The 19,791-nt window shown below is 44.2% G+C and overlaps 1 protein-coding gene across 1 annotated transcript in view; it reads left to right on the top strand.

Moving 5' to 3' along the window:
- The window catches only part of ANTXRL (ANTXR like), a 66,758-nt gene that overhangs the window by 33,846 nt on the left and 13,121 nt on the right, over positions 1-19,791 (top strand). Inside the window, exons 14-17 of the mRNA XM_082223148.1 lie at positions 4,248-4,286; positions 6,375-6,473; positions 9,791-9,958; positions 12,156-12,236. Coding sequence (XP_082079274.1) covers positions 4,248-4,286; positions 6,375-6,473; positions 9,791-9,958; positions 12,156-12,236 — 387 coding nt within the window. The remainder of the gene's footprint in view (positions 1-4,247; positions 4,287-6,374; positions 6,474-9,790; positions 9,959-12,155; positions 12,237-19,791) is intronic.

Here is a 19,791-nt window from a genome sequence, read left to right as displayed (position 1 = left end):
TTCCTGGGCACTGGAAAAAGATTCGTGGCGGCTGAGCTTGCAGAATGATACAAAGCCCAGAAACCACGTTTCAGGCAGAGACAGAATTCACTAGATGTTAGTGGTCCACAGACAACAAAGCAAGGTTTGGTTTCTAAGGAGCAAACATATTTTTAAAAAATAAATCAATAAGTTATTTCTTCAGAAAAGGAATGCCAAACAATCCTATTTCAGCTGCCACTGAGGGCTGTTTCATATATTGTCAGCTAGAAAGCTGGGCCAGCAGCCAAGCTGACTGCCCTTGTATGATCTTTTTATTTCCTGCGTTTATACTTTCTGTGTACATTTTTAAAAAATCTTCAAGTATCCACTGCTTGTTAAACTAAATTTAGCAAGCCAGTAGAATTATATGAGTGGATTGCATTAATTTCCTCAGACCAATTACAGTGGTGCCCCGCAAGACGAAATTAATTCGTTCCGCAAGTTTTGTCGTCTAACGAATTTTTCGTCTTGCGAATCACAAAATCCCATAGGAATGCATTGAAAATCAATTAATGCGTTCCTATGGTCAAAAAAAGTCCAAACAAAGCCAAATTTGGTACAACAACAGTTTATTAACTGCTCTTTAAAGTCACACATACTGTAAAGAGCAGTTCAAAAATTGAAGGGAAAATAAATTAACTTTATAAACAAAACATGTCTTTGTTTTTAGACAAAGGAAACAAAGTTGCGAGACGTTTTCGTCTTGCGAAGCAAGCCCATAGGTGAAATTCGTCTTGCGAGGCAAATCGAAAATGGAAAAACCTTTCGTCTAGCGAGTTTTTTGTCTTGCGAGGCATTCGTCTTGCGAGGTACCACTGTATATCCGCGCCATCTTATACCATTAAAAAAAACTGTAAAAGAACAGTTTAATGAGATTGCCAAGAAGCAGAATACCTCTTAACAGGGAGAAGAATGTGAGCACACTAAAATGCGAGAAGCATAACTGACTCGTTCATGGCTGGTTCACGGTGGTAGTAGCCTGTCCTTCCTCGGTTTCTGCAAACTTCACATCAGGGTACATTTTCATTTTTGTCAAATTATCCCTGATTTGCCAGGGGTGTTTTAAAGAGTCACACCCACCACAGCTGCACAGCCAGTGGCAACAAGTTAAAGACAGGTGTGTGGGCTGGATGGCCGCCACAATTCTCCATGATTGTGATGGGATGATGAGCTGCTTGTGCGTAAAAGCCAAGTCCCTCAGAGTTTGTTCAAGTCCGCAAACCTCTGTCTGTAACGGAGCCCCTTAAACATGGCTCCGTCAGTCGCTGGCAGATTCCGACAGTGGTTGCTTTCGGAATCTCTTCCAACATAAAAGCTCCTTAACGGAAACACGTCTTCTGGACTCACGGCGTGACAGTTTCCGGCGAGGAGTGGGTCTCCCTATGGGAGGTCCAGAAACATCCCCACTGTTTTCGCTGGATGTGTCTCTGAGCCATCCCTCCTGCTCACTTTCCCTCAGAGACCCGCCTCTCCCCCTGCTGGTTCCCTCTTCAGCTGCTGAGTCTCTCCTAACCTCTGTGAGCCCTTCCACCTCCTGTCCCTCCGATGGCAGTTCCCTGACAATGATTAAATGCCTAAGGTTGCAATCCTAGCACCCAGCCCCAAATGCTGATTTTTGCCTCTGCTTCTGGGGGGAGCTCCATTGTCGCAGAAGCCCTGAGCTTTTACCCCTGTGGTCTGGAAGCTACTTTCCCGGGGTTAGACTAGATGGCCCTTGTGGTCCCTTCCAACTCTACGATTCCGTGATCTGGGAGTTTCAGGGCCCGATGCCAGAGGCTGGATCCCAAAGCCCCACAGATCTCCCAAGGAGCCCGATCTTTGGAGCTGGTATAGCGAAAAAGAAAAAAGTGCCTCCCTTTTGCTTTGCCCTTTTACAGGAGTTGGCAGGATTGTAAGCGCAGCAGTGAATACAAAACACTGAGGCTTTTCCATTGCCCCTCGCTAGGAATATTGGTGTTTTCCCAGTAGTGATGTATGGAAGTGAGAGCTGGACCATAAAGAAGGCTGATCGCCGAAGAATTGATGCTGTTGAATTCTGGTGCTGGAGGAGACTCTTGAGAGTCCCATGGACTGCAAGAAGATCAAACCTATCCATTCTGAAGGAAATCAGCCCTGAGTGCTCACTGGAAGGACAGATCCTGAAGCTGAGGCTCCAATACTTTGGCCGCCTCATGAGAAGAGAAGACTCCCTGGGAAAGACCCTGATGTTGGGAAAGATGGAGGGCACAAGGAGAAGGGGACGACAGAGGATGAGATAGTTGGACAGTGTTCTCAAAGCTACGAACATGAGTTTGACCAAACTGCGGGACGCAGTGGAAGACAGAAGTGCCTGGCGTGCTCTGGTCCAGGGGGTCACGAAGAGTCGGACACGACTAAACGACTCAACAACAACAAAAAGGAATATTGGTGGAGCAATCCCAACCTTAGGTTCATTTCCCATGCTTTAGCAACGGCACTGTTGAGCCTGGAGCAGGAGTGGCTAACCTCTGGGGCTGCAGATATTTTGGGACTCCCAACATCCATCAGCTCCAGCCAGCATATTCCTCCTCCCCCCCCCACATTATATTTTATTAAGTTTCAATATTTTAACATGTATAATACTACTACTACTACTACTACTACTACTAATAATAATAATAATAATAATAATTTATTATTTATTATTTATACCCCGCCCATCTGGCTGGGCCTCCCCAGCCACTCTGGGCGGCTTCCATAAAAACCAAAAATACAGTAAAATATCACATGTTAAAAACTTCCCTGAACAGGGCTGCCTTGCATAGTCACAACACGAATTTGTCTTTCATTTTTGTCGCCTTCCTGCCCCTTTTCCCATGGAGTTGTTATTGGTAAAACCTATTTGGTGTTTCGCAACTTTCTGACTAGTTGCAGGACCTTAGCCAGACCTAGCAGAGTAAACGCAGAATCCACGGAAGCAATTGGCGACTTGGCTGCAGACAGGATAGACGAAGCACGAACCAGGAACAGTAGTTAGGTGTTTATTATATACAGTGGACTATTTACAGGAACAGCACACGGATCTTATGCTAGCTCTCTCTGATACGACTCTCAGCTCCAACACCTACAACTCCTACTAGCTCTCATTCCAGTTAGTAGGCCATTAATTATCACTCCCTTGAGAGAGCTTGACCAATCAGGGAGCAGTCTTCATGTCTCTGTTATCACCAGGCAGACTTACTCCTTCAGATTGCCTTCTGGCTGTCTGCCAAACCTTAATTGACTCTGTGTGAGTAGCTGCATGTACACAGTTTCCCAACAGTTGTTTTATCCTCCCCTTCTGTCATACCTCATCTTTTATCTATCGCATCATAACCACAATATTATAATCTAATTACTTTTGTTGCTCATAGGTCAAATCCTACTGGCAGGTTCATTATACTATAATATTTCTTTAACTAGTCTGAAAAAAGGCAACCATTCTTCCACAAAACACTCATCATAAGATTCCCTCAGTTTTCCTGATCATTTTGTTGGTTCTGCTTAGTCCATTATCCATTTTTCTTTGGTTGGAAATTCTTCCCCTCCATTTCTGTGCATATACCATATTGGCCCGAATATAAGCCACACCTTTAAAATTCGGGGGGGGGGGGTGGAGGAAAAAAGGCAATACCTGAATATAAGCGACTCCCTTAAAATTCCACAGGCACTCACACCCGTAAATGGCAAATGTAGAAGAAAATCCTACGGCGATATCATAAAAGCCAATTTTTGTAAGATCACGAATTTAAGCTGCACTTTAATTTTTCACGGTCGGAATTTGGAAAAAAAAGTGTGGCTTATATTTGGGGCAATACAGTAAAATCCTAGTTGCTTTAATATTTTTGGGGGCGGATTTCTGCCATCATATTCAACATATGATGTATCTGAAGAAGTGTGCATGCACACGAAAGCTCATACCAAGAACTAACTTAGTTGGTCTTTAAGGTGCTACTGGAAGGAATTTTTTTATTTTGACTATGGCAGACCAACACGGCTACCTATCTGTAACTGGAATCATATTCAACAGTCTGTGATTGTGGTCCAATGGCATCTGAGGGGCACCACTGGTCTAAAGACATTAAAGGGCTCAGGTAAAGCCAACCTTTGCGAACTTTTTGTAGAGATGAAGTTGATGAGCCAGACTGTTTCATTGAGTGAAAAGGTTGTATGTTGATGGGGGACAAAGCTTGCAGGCACTGACAGGCCTGTGTGTGTGTGTGTTTCAGGTCATCAAAGAACCGCCACCGCCACCCCCAATGGAACCTGTAAGTATGTTGTTACTCAAGCTGTTACCCTGGAAGCAGCACCATTCCCATAGGGCAGGAGTCAGCAACCTTTTTCAGCTGTTGGCCGGTCCACTGTCCTTCAGACCATGTGGTGGGCTGGTCTATATTGGGGGGGGGGGGAATGAATGGATTCCTATGCCCCACAAATAACCCAGAGATGCCTTTTAAATAAAAGCACACATTCTACTCATGTAAAAACACCAGGCAGGCCCCACAAATACAGTGGTACCTCGGGTTACATATGCTTCAGGTTACATACGCTTCGGGTTACAGACTCCGCTAACCCAGAAATAGTGCTTCAGGTTAAGAACTTTGCTTCAGGATGAGAACAGAAATTGTGCTCCGGTGGTGCAGCGGCAGTGAGAGGCCCCATTAGCTAAAGTGGTGCTTCAGGTTAAGAACAGTTTCAGGTTAAGTACGGACCTCTGGAAAGAATTAAGTACTTAACCCGAGGTACCACTGTAACACAGAGGTGCATTTTAGATAAAAGCACACATTCTACTCATTCTACACGCTGATTCCCGGACCGTCCGCGGGCCGGATTGAGAAGGCGATTGGGCCACATCCGGCCCCCCGCGCCTTAGGTTGCCTACCCCTGCCGTAGTGGCTTCTGGGAATGGCAGTGAATTGGGCAGGCTAGGTAAGGAGAAGAGTCTCCCATTAATTTAGCCAGTAAGTGAGCGATTGCAAACTGAAACTTCCAGTTCTCTGGGAAGGAAAACAACACGGTTTCCATTTCGTTTTTATGGGGAAAAGAAAGGGCTGTCTAGCTCAGGCTTCCTCAACCTCGGCCCTCCAGATGTTTTTGGCCTACAACTCCCATGATCCCTAGCTAGCAGGACCAGTGGTCAGGGATGGTGGGAATTGTAGTCTCAAAACATCTGGAGGGCTGAAGTTGAGGAAGCCTGGTCCACCTCTACCATTGGAGCTTTCCTCTTTTTTTCCCCGTCCCTCAGAAGGAAACAGGAATGGTGTTGTTTTCTTTTCCTTCAGATATTTGAGGTCACACTGGGCTGCACTCTGCTACTAGCTTCCTTTTGCTTAACGCAGGTTTTTGTTTTTAAGGAAAAGGAAAAGAGGTGCCTTCTCCAACCAGTATCTACATTAGAGATACTTGACACTTTTCCGGCTGAATCTGTTTGGCTGGCGCAGGGTAATGCCTGTTATCCGTGCCAGAGCTAGCACACTTAAAACAGAAGAGGAGTCCCAGCAGCGCTAAAAATGTGTAAACGGGAGCGTGGGTGTACGGGTGCAGGCGCTGTTCAGTGTAAATAAGTGTAACATGATGCACATTGGTGCAAAAACACCTGATACAGTGGTACCTCGGGTTAAGTACTTAATTTGTTCCGGAGGTCCGTACTTAACCTGAAACTGTTCTAAACCTGAAGCACCACTTTAGCTAATGGGGCGACTGTCGCTGTACCACCAGAGCACGATTTCTGTTCTCATCCTGAAGCAAAGTTCTTAGCCTGAGGTAATAGTTCAGGGTTAGCAGAGTCTGTAACCTGAAGCGTATGTAACCTGAAGCATATGTAACCCGAGGTACCACTGTACAGACTAGTGGAGTTTGAGCTGACAGTGACAGACCAGGAAAGTCTGAGGGGTAATTTGCTTCCAGATGCAGTAGCATTTTCCACAAGAAACCATGATCAAAATAATAGTTGTATAACTGGAGCAATTAATAAACAGGAGTTTGCGAGAAATGTGGATAGTTTCAAAAGTATATAATAAATAAGATCATATTTTATTAACGCATTGCCCTTTGAAATATCTAGGATTATAACGTACAATACAGCTTTAGAATCTAAATGGATTTTTGAAGCTCTCTCTGTATTTGATTACAGATAAACAGCCTTAACTAAAAAGGCAAAGAGCCCCTCTCTCCTTTTTTTATGCCCTGGAAGGAGCTGCAGCTGGGAAAACAACGAGGTTTCTGTTTGCTGCCAGGCTATGAATGCAGACATGCAAAGCCACGAATAGAGATTTCAGTTGCCTCCTAGTTGACCGAGCTGCTTCCTGAGAATATACACACACAGATCACTCTCCCTTTCCGTATCTTTCCCACAGGAGTCAGATGATGAAGATGGGTTTCCAAAGAAAAAGTGGCCTACAGTGGATGCGTCATATTACGGAGGGAGAGGTGTCGGTGGAATCAAAAGAATGGAGGTATTGCATTTGTTCTGAAGCCTGGGTGGGGCTCCTAATTCATAAAATCATAGAATCATAGAGTTGGAAGAGACCACAAGGGCCATCGAGTCCAACCCCCTGCCAAGCAGGAAACACCATCAGAGCACTCCTGACATATGCTTGTCAAGCCTCTGCTTAAAGACCTCCAAAGTAGGAGACTCCACCACACTCCTTGGCAGCAAATTCCACTGTCGAACAGCTCTTACCGTCAGGAAGTTCTTCCTAATGTTTAGGTGGAATCTTCTTTCTTGTAGTTTGGATCCATTGCTCCGTGTCCGCTTCTCTGGAGCAGCAGAAAACAACCTTTCTCCCTCCTCTATGTGACATCCTTTTATATATTTGAACATGGCTATCATATCACCCCTTAACCTCCTCTTCTCCAGGCTAAACATGCCCAGCTCCCTTAGCCGTTCCTCATAAGGCATCGTTTCCAGGCCTTTGACCATTTTGGTTGCCCGCCTCTGGACACGTTCCAGTTTGTCAGTGTCCTTCTTGAACTGTGGTGCCCAGAACTGGACACAGTACTCCAGGTGAGGTCTGACCAGAGCAGAATACAGTGGCACTATTACTTCCCTTGATCTAGATGCTATACTCCTATTGATGCAGCCCAGAATTGCATTGGCTTTTTTAGCTGCCGCGTCACACTGTTGGCTCATGTCAAGTTTGCGTCTGCAAAATTTCTCACATACACAAGCAAACGGTTTGCATGTGACCGTGCACATTCAGATGATTGGTGTTAAGGACAGGCAGGATCCAATCTCAAAGTTTGAGAAATCTTCGTAATTTGGGGCCTTCAATCAATCACCTGTTAGTGCCAGGCAAGCTGATACATGGGTGTCACAGGGACACGGGTGGCGCTGTGGTCCAAACCACTGAGCCTCTTGGGCTTGCCGATCAGAAGGTCAGCGGTTCGAATCCCCACGACGGAGTGAGCTCTCGTTGCTTTGTCCCAGCTCCTGCCAACACAGCACTTTGAAAGCACGCCAGTGCAAGTAGATAAATAGGTACCGCTGCAGCGGGAAGGTAAACGGCGTTTCCGTGCTCTGGTTTCCAGCATGGTGTTCCATTGCGCCAGAAGCGCATGCTGGCCACATGACCCGGAAAGCTGTCTGGGGACAAATGCTGGCTCCCTTTGGCCTGAAAAGTGAGATGAGCGCCACACCCCCAGTCGCCTTTGACTGAACTTAACCGTCTAGGGATCCTTTACCTTTACCTTTTACATGGATGTCAACATGGGCAATTCATTTATCAAGCCAGATTCTCTACTGATGGCGTCAGTGGCGCAATACTGGTGTTATGCCAGATAGTTCCTGGCCCACACATCACAAACTAACAATTTTATAATAATAATTTTATTATTTATTATTATTTTTACCCCGCCCATCTGACTGGGTCGCCCTGGCCACTCTGGGTAAACCCCAAAGTATTTTGCACTTGGACCCATGGGAAATCCCAAGGTAATCCAGTAGTGACAGGTTTTTCAGGTTTCACAGTTCTACTGAAATCATATGTTTTTTTGGGGTGTGGTTTTTTTAAATGTTTAGGGGTACTCTTATTTTGACTCAAGAACATCACCATTTTATAGTTCAAATCGGGAAAAGTAAATAAAGCAAATGGACAAAAGTACAAAGAACATGCATTACCTCATATTGCACAGCTGACAGCTCACAGTAACTTCCACATTGGCATGAGGTTGTGTGCACTAACATCTTCCCGAAACTGACCAATCACAGTCCTAGATTCCAATTCCTACTTCACACATTAAATGCTCGCTTCCGCCTGAGACTCATGAAACACCATGGCAGGATATGAGTCCGCCATCGGCGGTAGCACCGGAACTGACAATTCACTGCACTAGAGAAGAAACTAATTTTTTTTTAAAAAAATAGTTTCTTCTCCCGTTAGATTCACAAAATGTTTTAGGGGTACGCATACCCCTGCGTCCCCCCAGGAAAAAAGCACTTCATATAACGAAATTAGGATGAGATCACTGTAATTCTTCAAAGTTCAAGGACATAACCAGTTTTAAGCAGATGCGAGTTCATAATTAAAAAATAATACTGAAGTATGGAAGCATAAATGGTATAGAATGAGACTACCCCTTCCCCCATCCCCCCCCCAAATAAATAGAAATTCAATCTGAGATAGAAATTCAAAATTATATATATAATGTGTATTAGTTTTTTTAACATATCGTTTTCAACAGTAATTAAACATAGTTTTACATCTTATTCAAATTTTTGACTTCCATCAATCCTCCCTGAAAATTTTCCAATCTAATCTCTCAGTATGCATTTCTTATCTTCCCTATTACATTTCAAACTCATAACCAATATCTCTATCTTTTTCTACTTTGTAACACTTCGTATATTTCTCCTTACAAAACTTCTTCTAGGTCCTACTAGCGTAATTTATTGATTACAGTTGCTCTTCAAATAATTCATATACTTCTTCCAATCTTCTGTAAATCTCTGGTCCTGCAAGTTTCGAATCCTTCCTGTCATTTTGTCCAATTCTGCATAGTCCATTAATGTCATCTGCCATTCTTCCTTCGTCGGAATTTCTTCTTGCTTCCATTTCTGGGCTAACAGTACTCTTGCTGCAGTTGTTGCATATAAAAACAATTTAACATCTTGCCTATTAATGTCCTGACCTATAACACCAAGTAAAAATGCTTCTGTTTTTTTTTTAAAAAAATGTATATTTCAACATCTTTTTCATCTCATTATATATCATTTCCCATAAGTTCTTTACTTTTTTACATTCCCACCACATATGATAAAATGTTCCTTCTTGTTCTTTACATTTCCAACATTTATTATTTGTCTTATACATTTTAGCTAATTTCACTGGTGTAATATACCATCTATATATCATTTTCATCATATTCTCTTTCAAAGCATTACAGGCTGTAAAGAGATAGAAATTCAAAATGACAAAAACATAATATGCATGACTTGGGGGGGAAATTATGAAAAGTGTTAACCATGGGTAATGGTAGTGCCGTTAGAAAAATAATAGAAGAGTCTTGTGATAAGACAAAAGAAACTGCATAAACATTTGTGGACTAAAGCCTTATCAGGTGCATGAGGAAGTCTTATTCTCTTGCACATACAGCTGTGGAGGGGGGAAATGTAAAACAGTGGGGTCAGATGGCAGTGAAATGCAAAAACAAGACCTGTGACAATTCATCTGGCTATTTCCCCAGTCAAAATCACAAACACCTCACACACAAAACCCCGATTTCCCACCTGCAAGAGAGAATATCCCATTCCGTTGTGTTTTACCTTAATCAGGTGAGATGGGGTGATAAAGGATCGACAGAGGAAGGAGCAAAACTAGAGAAGCCCAAAAATGCCGTCATCAAATTGCCAGAAGAGGAATTTGAGCCCTGGGAACCCAAGCCAAAGAGAGATCACCCCCGGAGGTTGCCCTCCGAAAGGAAATGGTACACTCCCATTAAGGTAACGCACGTATTTGATTTTCTTCTAGTTTTGCCAGACACCCGCTCCCAGAATTGAACACCAGAACGGCCATCATCGTTCTTTGCCATGATCTTCTTAGGGACTTGCTCTCATGCACATATTAACTGTAAAGAAAGAAACCAAACCAGTTCTTAATTTTATTAAATTTTTATATGCTGCTTAAGAAGCAGAGAAGTGGGAGCGGTTTCAGGCAAGATCTCATGTGATCTCGCCAGAACCTGCCACCATTGTTGCTGCTTCGTGGGCACAGGATCCAGGTAAGAGTGGCAGTGGCAGGAAGACAATTTCCTGTTTTGCCTCAGGCGGCAAAATGGGGTGGGCTGCCTCACTGCAGAACAGTGATACCCCCTTTTTTCTGTGATTGCAAGTTGTTTTCAACTCTTTTAATCTTGTGTTTTGCCGCTGTAACCTGCCTTGGGACCTTAGGGTGAAAGGCAGGTAATTACGATTCATAATAAAGTCGTACCTTGGTTCTCAAATGCTGTGGTATTCGGACGTTTTGGCACCCGAATGCCAAAAACCCAGAAGTAAGTGTTCCGGTTTTCGAACGTTTTTTGGAAACCGAACGTCAGTCGCGGCTTCCAATTGAGTGCAAGAAGTTCCTGCAGCCAATCGGAAGCCGTGCCTTGGTTTTTGAACGGTTTCGGGAGTCGAACGGACTCCCAGAATGGATTAAGTTCGAGAACCAAGGTTCCACTGTAATAATAATATAAAAGTCCCAAGGCAAGGCAAGCAAATGCTGCAAGCAGTCCACTAAAATTATGTCAATCGAGCAAGTTATGATAATATCTGTAAATAATATCTGCCTGTTTAATAGGCCCTTGATCTGATTGCCATGTTGTTAAGATTTCTGAAATATTTTTCAGAAATGTGAGTAACAGTTGGGATTCCAGCCAAATCTAGCCAATGTGGTTAATGATCAAGGATGACGGTGTTGCTGTCCAACCACACCTGAGGAACCAGCGTTGGGAAATGCTGTTTTGTCCTGTCCAATATGATTCCTATGCAATAGATTAACCTGTCTGAGCTGCTTAGAATGGCTAAAGACCTCAAATGTTGTTTCTAAAGACTGGTGCACCTTAATTCTGTCTTAATTCAAAGTGTTGGTGCTGGCCTTTAAAGCCCTAAACGGCCTTGGCCCAGTATACCTGAAGGAGCGTCTCCACCCCCATCGTTCAGCCTGGATGCAATTGTATGCAATTGGTGAATTGTATGCAATTGATGAAATTGTATGCAATGGAGGGAGACTGAGCATCATTCCCTCCCCTCCTGTCTTCAAGACTTACACTCCATCACTGCTGGGACTTCTCTCAAAGCCCGGCATCAACACGGACAGTAAGATGGGATAGAAAGAAGAGTGTTACAGGCTGCAGGTGGCAGTGAGGTAATAAGGAAACAAAAGGGGTCTTACACTCACAGATCTCTTTCTTGGTTTTAAAATTAGCCCCCCACCCCATCCACCCAGTCACTGCTTTAGATGTGAGTGGGTCAGGAATAAACAAGGTTGGCTGCCCCTGTCAAACCCAGTTCATGTTCCCTTGAGTATCCCTGAAGGAGCATCTCCACCCCCATCATTCAGCGCCGAGGGCCTTCTGGCGGTTCCCTCCCTGCGAGAAGTGAAGCTACAGGGAACCAGGCAGAGGGCCTTCTTGGTGGTGGCGCCCGCCCTGTGGAACACCCTCCCATCAGATGTCAAGGAAATAAACAGCTATCTGACTTTTAGAAGACATCTGAAGGCAGCCCTGTTTAGGGAAGTTTTTAATGTTTGATGTTTTATTCTGTTTATTATTGTGTTGGGAGCCGCCCAGGGTGGCAGGGTATAAATATTATTATTATTATTATTATTATTATTATTATTATTATTATTATTATTATTATTATATTTGCTGTCCCATTTGCCCCAGCTGGACTGATTCCTGATTATTAATTAATTCTGCAAAGGCTACGAGACTTGAAAAGCCAGGTCTGTGACCAGGTACAATAACAACCCTAAACTCCAAGTCTAAGTTTTCAAAGGTAATGCAACCCCTTGTTTAACATGCAAGATAAAAACCCTACTGTTTGGTAGAACCTCTTTCTTGCCTGAATTTAGTTTCAGTTTGCTAGTCCTCATTAAGCTCAGTCTAGGAAACCCACCGTTTCCAATGTCCAATATGTCAATCATTTCTTATTTCAGGGCAAGCTGGATGCCCTATGGGCCCTTGTTCGACGAGGCTATGATCAAGTTTCTCTAATGAGACCACAGCCTGGGGATAAGGTAAAGTATTATAAGTGCCTTGACACGTCACTTCCTTCTTGTCAGAGGCTATGCTTTTCATCTTTCTTTCTGTCTTGTGTGTCCTTCTAAAAGTATCTATTATCATTCTGCATTAGTCTGAACCCCAAAGCCATAGCTGGATCCTGTTTTATTATTTAACACGCAATCAACAATATCTTCCAGCTGGTTCGCAATGAAAAAAATAATTAAATACTGCATTCCAAAACTAAAACAATCAGTTAAAAAACAGACCAACAAACAAATCACCATTGATACCAAGAAAGGTCCTAAAACAGATAATTGAACAGTTGGTCTGTGAGCACTTAGAAAATGCTGTGATTACTAAGCGGCAGCATGTTTTTCTCAAAAACAAGTTATGGCAGACGATTCTCCTTTTTTGATGCAGTTCCAGCTTGGTGGATCAGGGGAATGCTGTGGATGTAGTAAATCTTGATTTCACTAAGGCTTTTGGCAAAGTCGCCCATGATATTCTGGCATAGAAGCTGGTAAAATGTGGACTAGATGAGTAACTGTTAGGTGGATTTGTAGCTGGTTAAATGACCGAACCCACAGAGTGGTTTCTCATCGTCCTGGAAAAAAGTGACGAGTGGGGTGCTGCAGGGTTCTGTCCGGGGCCTGTTGTTCAATGTCTTTATAACTGACTTGGATGGAAGAATTGAGTGGATTCTTGCCCAATTTGCAATTTGCAAATGTCACCAAACTGGGAGAGACAGCTCATACTTGCAGAAGACAGAATCGGGATTCGAGATGACCGTAAGAGATTGGGGAACTGAGCCCAGACTAACAAAATGAATTTCAATAGGGACAAATGTCCGTTTGTGCACTTAAGCAAGAAGAACCAGGTGCACAAATATAAGATGGTTTGTCTGCATCAACCAAGTATAGTGTCCTGATCAAGGGAAGTAATAGTCCTCTTCTATTCTCCAGTGTGGAGGAAAAAGCAACCAAGATACATTCCAAACATCGTGATATATCAATGTATCACAATATTTAGCTGCTGAGGTGGGGTGAAATAGCACACAATTTTGTTGCCCATAAACAGGCAGATGGAACGTTATGGGTTATTTGAAGAGGAGTAGTATGCCAGCATGTTTGGAAAACTCAGCAGTGGCCAGATGATTGGAGAAGATCGGTCTACATCCCAATCCCAAAGAAGGGCAGTACCAAAGAATGCTCCAACTACCGAACAATTGCACTCATTTCACACGCTAGCAAGGTTATGCTTAAAATTCTACAAGGAAGACTCAAGCAGTATGTGGACCAAGAACTCCCAGAAGTGCAAGCTGGATTTCGAAGGGGCAGAGGAACCAGAGACCAAATTGCAATCATGCGCTGGATTATGAGAGCTGGACCATCAAGAAGGCTGATCGCCGAAGAATTGATGCTTTTGAATTATGGTGCTGGAGGAGTCCCATGGACTGCAAGTGATCAAACCTCTCCATTCTGAAGGAAATCAGCCCTGAGTGCTCACTGGAAGGACAGATCCTGAAGCTGAGGCTCCAATACTTTGGCCACCTCATGAGAAGAGAAGATTCCCTGGAAAAGACCCTGATGTTGGGAAAGATGGAGGGCACAAGGAGAAGGGGACAACAGAGGACAAGATGGTTGGACAGTGTTCTCGAAACTACCAGCATGAGTTTGACCAAACTGCGGGAGGCAGTGGAAGACAGGAGGCCCTGGCGTGCTCTGGTCCATGGGGTCACAAAGAGTCGGACACGACTAAACGACTAAACAACAACAATACAAAAATTGTGTTATGCTGCATTGCATTGCAATGCAGCGCTGTGCCTTCCCTTCCCACTCCTGTCCCTAAAGTACTGTGTGCAGTTGCAGTTATGCCACAATTTTATGACTGTGGCAACAATGAGGCTTCTGGCATAAGAATGGGGGCAGGCTTCCCATGTAAGCTAAATCTCTGCGGGTAGCGGGGGGGGAGGCGTTGGAGAGAAGCTTGCCTTATGGAACCCTGACCTTGTCCTTCTCAGATCCTCCTTTGATTTGGTTTTCGAAAAGAATCTGCCCTAGTATGCATTTCAGCAAATAACCACACAGGAAATTCCCCAAGCCCTGGTTGACCAAAAACCTCAGCTGAAAAGAGTCAGCATTCATGTTTACTCCAGCCCAGATGGAAAAGCCCGCCATTTGTCTCTGAAAAATGCATGCCCTCTGTTGCTGAACACCATCCCATACATGTCTACTCCCATCGTATTCAATGAGGTTTCTTTTTTAATAATAAAAAACAACAACCAGTGCTAAGTGTGGCCTAGCCACTAATCAGAACCATAGCTGTCAACTTACAGATTTGAAAATAAGGGACCAGCAGCCTCGAAAATTAGGGATCAGCAGCCAAAATAAGGGATTTGGCTTAGCTTATACAGAAATCCCACACTCGTGCAGCCATGCTGCTTTTGCTGCGACTGACTGTGTTTTGCAGGGGTTGGACTAGATGATCCTAAGGGTCTACAACTCCCACCAAAGAAGAGTGGCAGACAAAACTGATGGACGACGTCCAGATGGCAAAGCTTACAGGCAGAATTAGAAACCAGGAAGAGGACCTCTTTAATAAAGAATGGGGAAAGTTTATAATTTAGTTGAAAAGCTATTGTCAAGATACATTGTCATTACATTGTCAATACATTGGTAGGATTGACAGAAAACTTGTAGTAAAAATTGGAACTATGGATGGACAAATGATTTATAAAAATAGAGTTATGAAAGGGATGCAGAGGGGGAAATCACTACATTAAGATGCTGCACTGGTTGGAGGGGATGCTAAGCAGCATGTCGGGGCTGCCGTCGTCCTGGTGCAAGGAGTTCCATTGGCCCTTCCCCGCCCAAGAGGGGGGGAGGGAGAGAGACTGTCGCCCACGCCGCCCGTGAGCCTGGCATGAGGCGGTTGCGGTGCTACCGCGGCCCTGAAGTGCTGCCCTTCGGCGTCCCTCCCTATCTCCTCCTTTTCCTCCTCCCTCAGGCCACCTCCTCAGCCGCCGCTGCCGCCTCTGGCTTCCCCTGGCAGCGCGGCGGAAGTATCGCAAGAGAGGGGCTCCCTCGGCCAATAAAGCGAGATGAGCGCCACAACCCCAGAGTCGGCCATGACTGGACCTAATGGCCAGGGGTCCCTTTACCTTTACCTTTAATACGTACAAGCGTTTACAATGTAAGTGAATTAAATTGCTGTACTTAACAACCTTTGCTTAAAAACCTCCCAAGGAAGGAGAGTCCACCACCTTCTGAGGGAGACTATTCCACTGTCGAACAGCTCTTACCGTCAGAAAGGTCTTCCTGACGTTTAGTCGGAATCCCCTTCCTTGTAACTTGGAGCTGTTGGTTCCGGTCCTGCCCTCCAGAGGAGGAGAAAACAAGCTTGCTCCATCTTCCATGGGACAGTCCTTTAGATATTTGAAGATGGCTTTTAAAAGAAAATAGAAAGAGCAGGTGGGAGCACACTCAAGGACTAGTGTGTGGTTTTTATTTTTAAAAGCCATCCAGGTAAAATCGTCACCTGCACAAAGGGCACATCATTTAGTTGAGCTCTGAGAAAAGAAGGCACAAAGGCCATAGCCCTTCCCCTCTGCTTGACCCCAGCATCAGATTGAGAGTCATGGCTAATATCTGTAGAATAAATCTGTGAATTTATCTAATTTTCCATGAGTTTGTGAGTCACATGTGACCAGCTTGCTTCCCTGTTACCGCCGCGCAGTTCCTGCGGGGTTTCTGATCCCGCCAGTGTCTCCTGCTGTTTTTGAAAATGACAACATTCTGGATATAATAGATAATTCGCTGGAGAGAGCTTTGCATAGCCTCATTGCTCTCTTGCAGTGCTTCCTAGACTAGACTTTTGTTGCCATGACAAGTGACTTGTATGCCTCCCAGCTTGATGCATATGCTTAATATCAGTGACACTGTCTTAATGTTTCCTGATGTTTGCTGACCGTGATGTCTGGGTGTCCTAGTCTAGGGGTAGAGCACTTCAATGATATAAAGCAATTGGGCCCAGAAGTATAATAGCTAGATGACTGCAGTCAACAAATCAGTTTTTGGCATAGGCCGGTCTGTGTTTTGGGTGCTCAAGAATCCGGAGCGTTCCATTCTCTGGCCAGGCATTGTTTGGTTCCTTACCCAGAATGGAGGGAAGTGTTTCATAGGTGAGGAATCATGGAATTCTAGAGTTAGAAGGGACCCCTAGAGCCATCTAGTCCATCCCCTGCAATGCAAAAGCAGATCATTTGCTGGTCGTAAATGAATTGGCTTTCAGTGATTTGCCAAAGAGCACCATGGGCTTGCAACACAGCTGAAAATCTGCCTCTTATGAGACTATTTACAGAAATATTGCAAAATTAATGAATGTTAGAATGATGTCAGAATGAAGTTAAGTGGTTTAAGCAGCAATGTTATAAAGGTGTATGTAAAAATGGATTGTTAACAGGTGAGAATCCAAAGATATAATATATTATGTTAAAGGACTAAGATAAAAACAAAGAGGGAAAGAAATTGCCGAATTAACTAACTGAATTGGAATACAAAAAAGGGAGGTGTGAGGAGGTCAAGGAAACAAGGAAATGAATGTAAGGTATGGAAAGACTGATGTATTTTTTTAAATGTTTTTTATTTATTTTTTGTATTTTGTATTTTTTCTTTTATTTTTTCTTTTGTCTTTCTTTTCTTCTTTTTTTCTAATTCTTGTAATTCTTTTCTTTGAAACCTTAATAAATATCATTTAAAAAAAGAAAAGAAAATCTGCCTCTTATGTCCCATACCCCTCGAGTTTTCAAGTATATTCTCTGCTGCTTCGAGCAAGGCATTGTTGTTTTTTCATGTAAGGATGAAACCCCACCCAGTGTGGAAGGAGAGGATGGTGAGAAGATTCAAGGACAATCAAAGAAACATTTAAACATTTCAGTGTAGTGTAGTACAGTGACATTTTTTTTTTAATTTGCAGAATATAGACCAGGGGTCAGCAACCTTTTTCAGCCGTGGGCCGGTCCACCGTCCCTCAGACCATGTGGTGGGCCGGACTATTTTTTTTTTTGGGGGGGGGGGGGGAGATGAACGAATTCCTATGCCCCACAAATAACCCAGAGATGCATTTGAAATAAAAGGACACATTCTACTCATGTCAAAACACCAGGCAGGCCCCACAAACAACCCAAAGATGCATTTGACATAAAAGGACACATTCTACTCATGTAAAAACACTCCGATTCCCAGACCGTCCGCAAGCCGGATTTAGTAGGCGATTGGGCCGCATCCGGCCCCTGGGCCTTAAGGTTGCCTACCCCTGATATAGACATATTTTCAAGACGAGAGCAAGAGTATCAAGTGATATGGAGAACAATCCTAGTTGTATTTTCCGATGTATTTCTAACAGGTGAAAAATTTGGTGTGCTGCGAGCAAATTTTTATGGCCCAGAGAACAAAGTTTGAGAACCACTGGTGTACCATACTGAAGATGACTTCTCAGCCCAAGCCCTCCTGATGATTTTACCCAGCAGTTTCCAATTGCATGGGAGGCAAAAAATTGAACCTTGTGGCACAGCATAAACTCTCCTTCCATCACTACCCCCGAGAACCGCCAAGCAAGAGGCAGGATCAGTTCAGCTCCCTCCCAGTCCCATTCCTTCCCAGCGGGATCTCTAAATCAGTCCAAGCAAAATCTTTCAGTCTCTTGAATCATCCATGCCAACAGATTTCAGAAATATTTCTTGAAAGCTATGTTTAATACCTGAAGCTGTATGGCCTTTTTGACAAAAATTATGGACAGTACTGTTGGGGACGCGGATGGCGCTGTGGGTTAAGCCACAGAGCCTAGGACTTGCCGATCAGAAGGTTGGCGGTTTGAATCCCCGCGACGGGGTGAGCTCCCGTTGCTCGGTCCCTGCTCCTGCCAACCTAGCAGTTCCAAAGCACGTCAAAGTGCAAGTAGATAAATAAGTACCGCTTGGGCGGGAAGGTCAACGGCGTTTCCGTGTGCTGCTCTGGTTTGCCAGAAGTGGCTTAGTCATGCTGGCCACATGACCTGGAAGCTGTACGCCGGCTCCCTTGGCCAATAAAGCGAGATGAGCGCCGCAACCCCAGAGTCAGTCACAACTGGACCTAATGGTCAGGGGTCCCTTTACCTTTACCTATGGACATTACTGAGCTGGGGACAAACTTCCGCAAAAACCCCATCACCTAGTTTGATGCTAATAATTCTAGAGCTGCTCATGTTCTGAGGCTCACCATTTCTGTCACCTGAAGAATTGGAGCGTCTGATCCTCTGAGACAGTCCAGCTTATAAAAATAATTTAACAAAAAATAATTTTCAGGGATGTGTGGATTAGCATTCTAAAATGTTTTATTAAATATGTGAAGTAACTGCCTTTTTTCAGTGCAAATGTCAGTTGATTGTGCTCATGTGGGAAAAGATTTGGTTAAATATAGATCTATAAAAGCCCTCCCATTTTTTTGTTTCCTCTGATAAATCGTACTGCGTAAATGCACTTAGCAATTAGCAGAAGCCCAGTTATAGAAACTGTTATTTTTTCTACCTTTTCAGCTGTGAAGAGTTGGGTTAGAGAAAGCAGGCATGACTGAAAAACACACTACTGTCTTTAAGTTGCAGCTGTTTTAATCACCCTTTTGATTAACGCTGAGGCAAAAACTGATTTCTAAACCCAAGGCTTTGTTTCTTGCAAGCTGCAAACTGGTGTGAGTTAACCCAGGCATACATTAAGTGACCAACTGCGCCAGTGGCTTCCTAATTTCCAACTCTGCTCTCTATGATAATCAGTAAAATACCACGGGAAGCAAGGGAGGTTTTTTAATCGGCCGTGACAGCCAGCCCATGGCTTTTAGCAAGCATCAATTTCCTTAAAGCGCAACCTCCGATACAAGCCATCTAGTTAACATGAATTGCCAGTGATCAACTTTATTCCAAGTCCGTCTATCTTAACAATAAATCTCATCACCTTCTTTTCTGCTTTGCTGGCACTGCAAGCCAGACAGAGCCAACCCGGCAAGGACCTGCCCATCAGAAAGAATAACCTCCCGGACTTCATTGTGTTGGTATCATCAGTTGACAGATATGAGATGCGTTTGCCAAGTGCCCGGGGCTGCTAACTTAGAGCAGAGAGGCGCATGGTGCTTGCGTCCGAAGCAGCGTCTCCTCAGCAAGTTCCTACAGAGACGGACAGTGTGAAGTATTTCTAAACCAGAGGCCTTGCAGTTCAGGGCACAGAAACTGAAAAATGCGGAGACGGGCATCCATTCAGTTGTTGTTGTTTAGTCATTTAGTCGTGTCCGACTCTTTGTGACCCCCTGGACCAGAGCACGTCAGGGACTCCTGTCTTCCACTGCCTCCCGCAGTTTGGTCAAACTCATGCTGGTAGTTTCGAGAACACTGTCCAACCATCTCGTCCTCTGTCGTCCCCTTCTCCTTGTGCCCTCCATCTTTCCCAACATCACGGTCTTTTCCAGGGAGTCTTCTCTTCTCATGAGGTGGCCAAAGTATTGGAGCCTCAGATTCAGGATCTGTCCTTCCAGTGAGCACTCAGGG

The sequence above is a fragment of the Podarcis vaucheri genome (assembly GCF_965113315.1).
Source record: "Podarcis vaucheri genome assembly, chromosome: 5".
Taxonomy (NCBI): Eukaryota; Metazoa; Chordata; class Lepidosauria; order Squamata; family Lacertidae; genus Podarcis; species Podarcis vaucheri.
The sequence above is the reverse complement of the archived record's forward strand: the minus strand, read 5'-3'. Positions and strand labels throughout refer to the sequence as shown.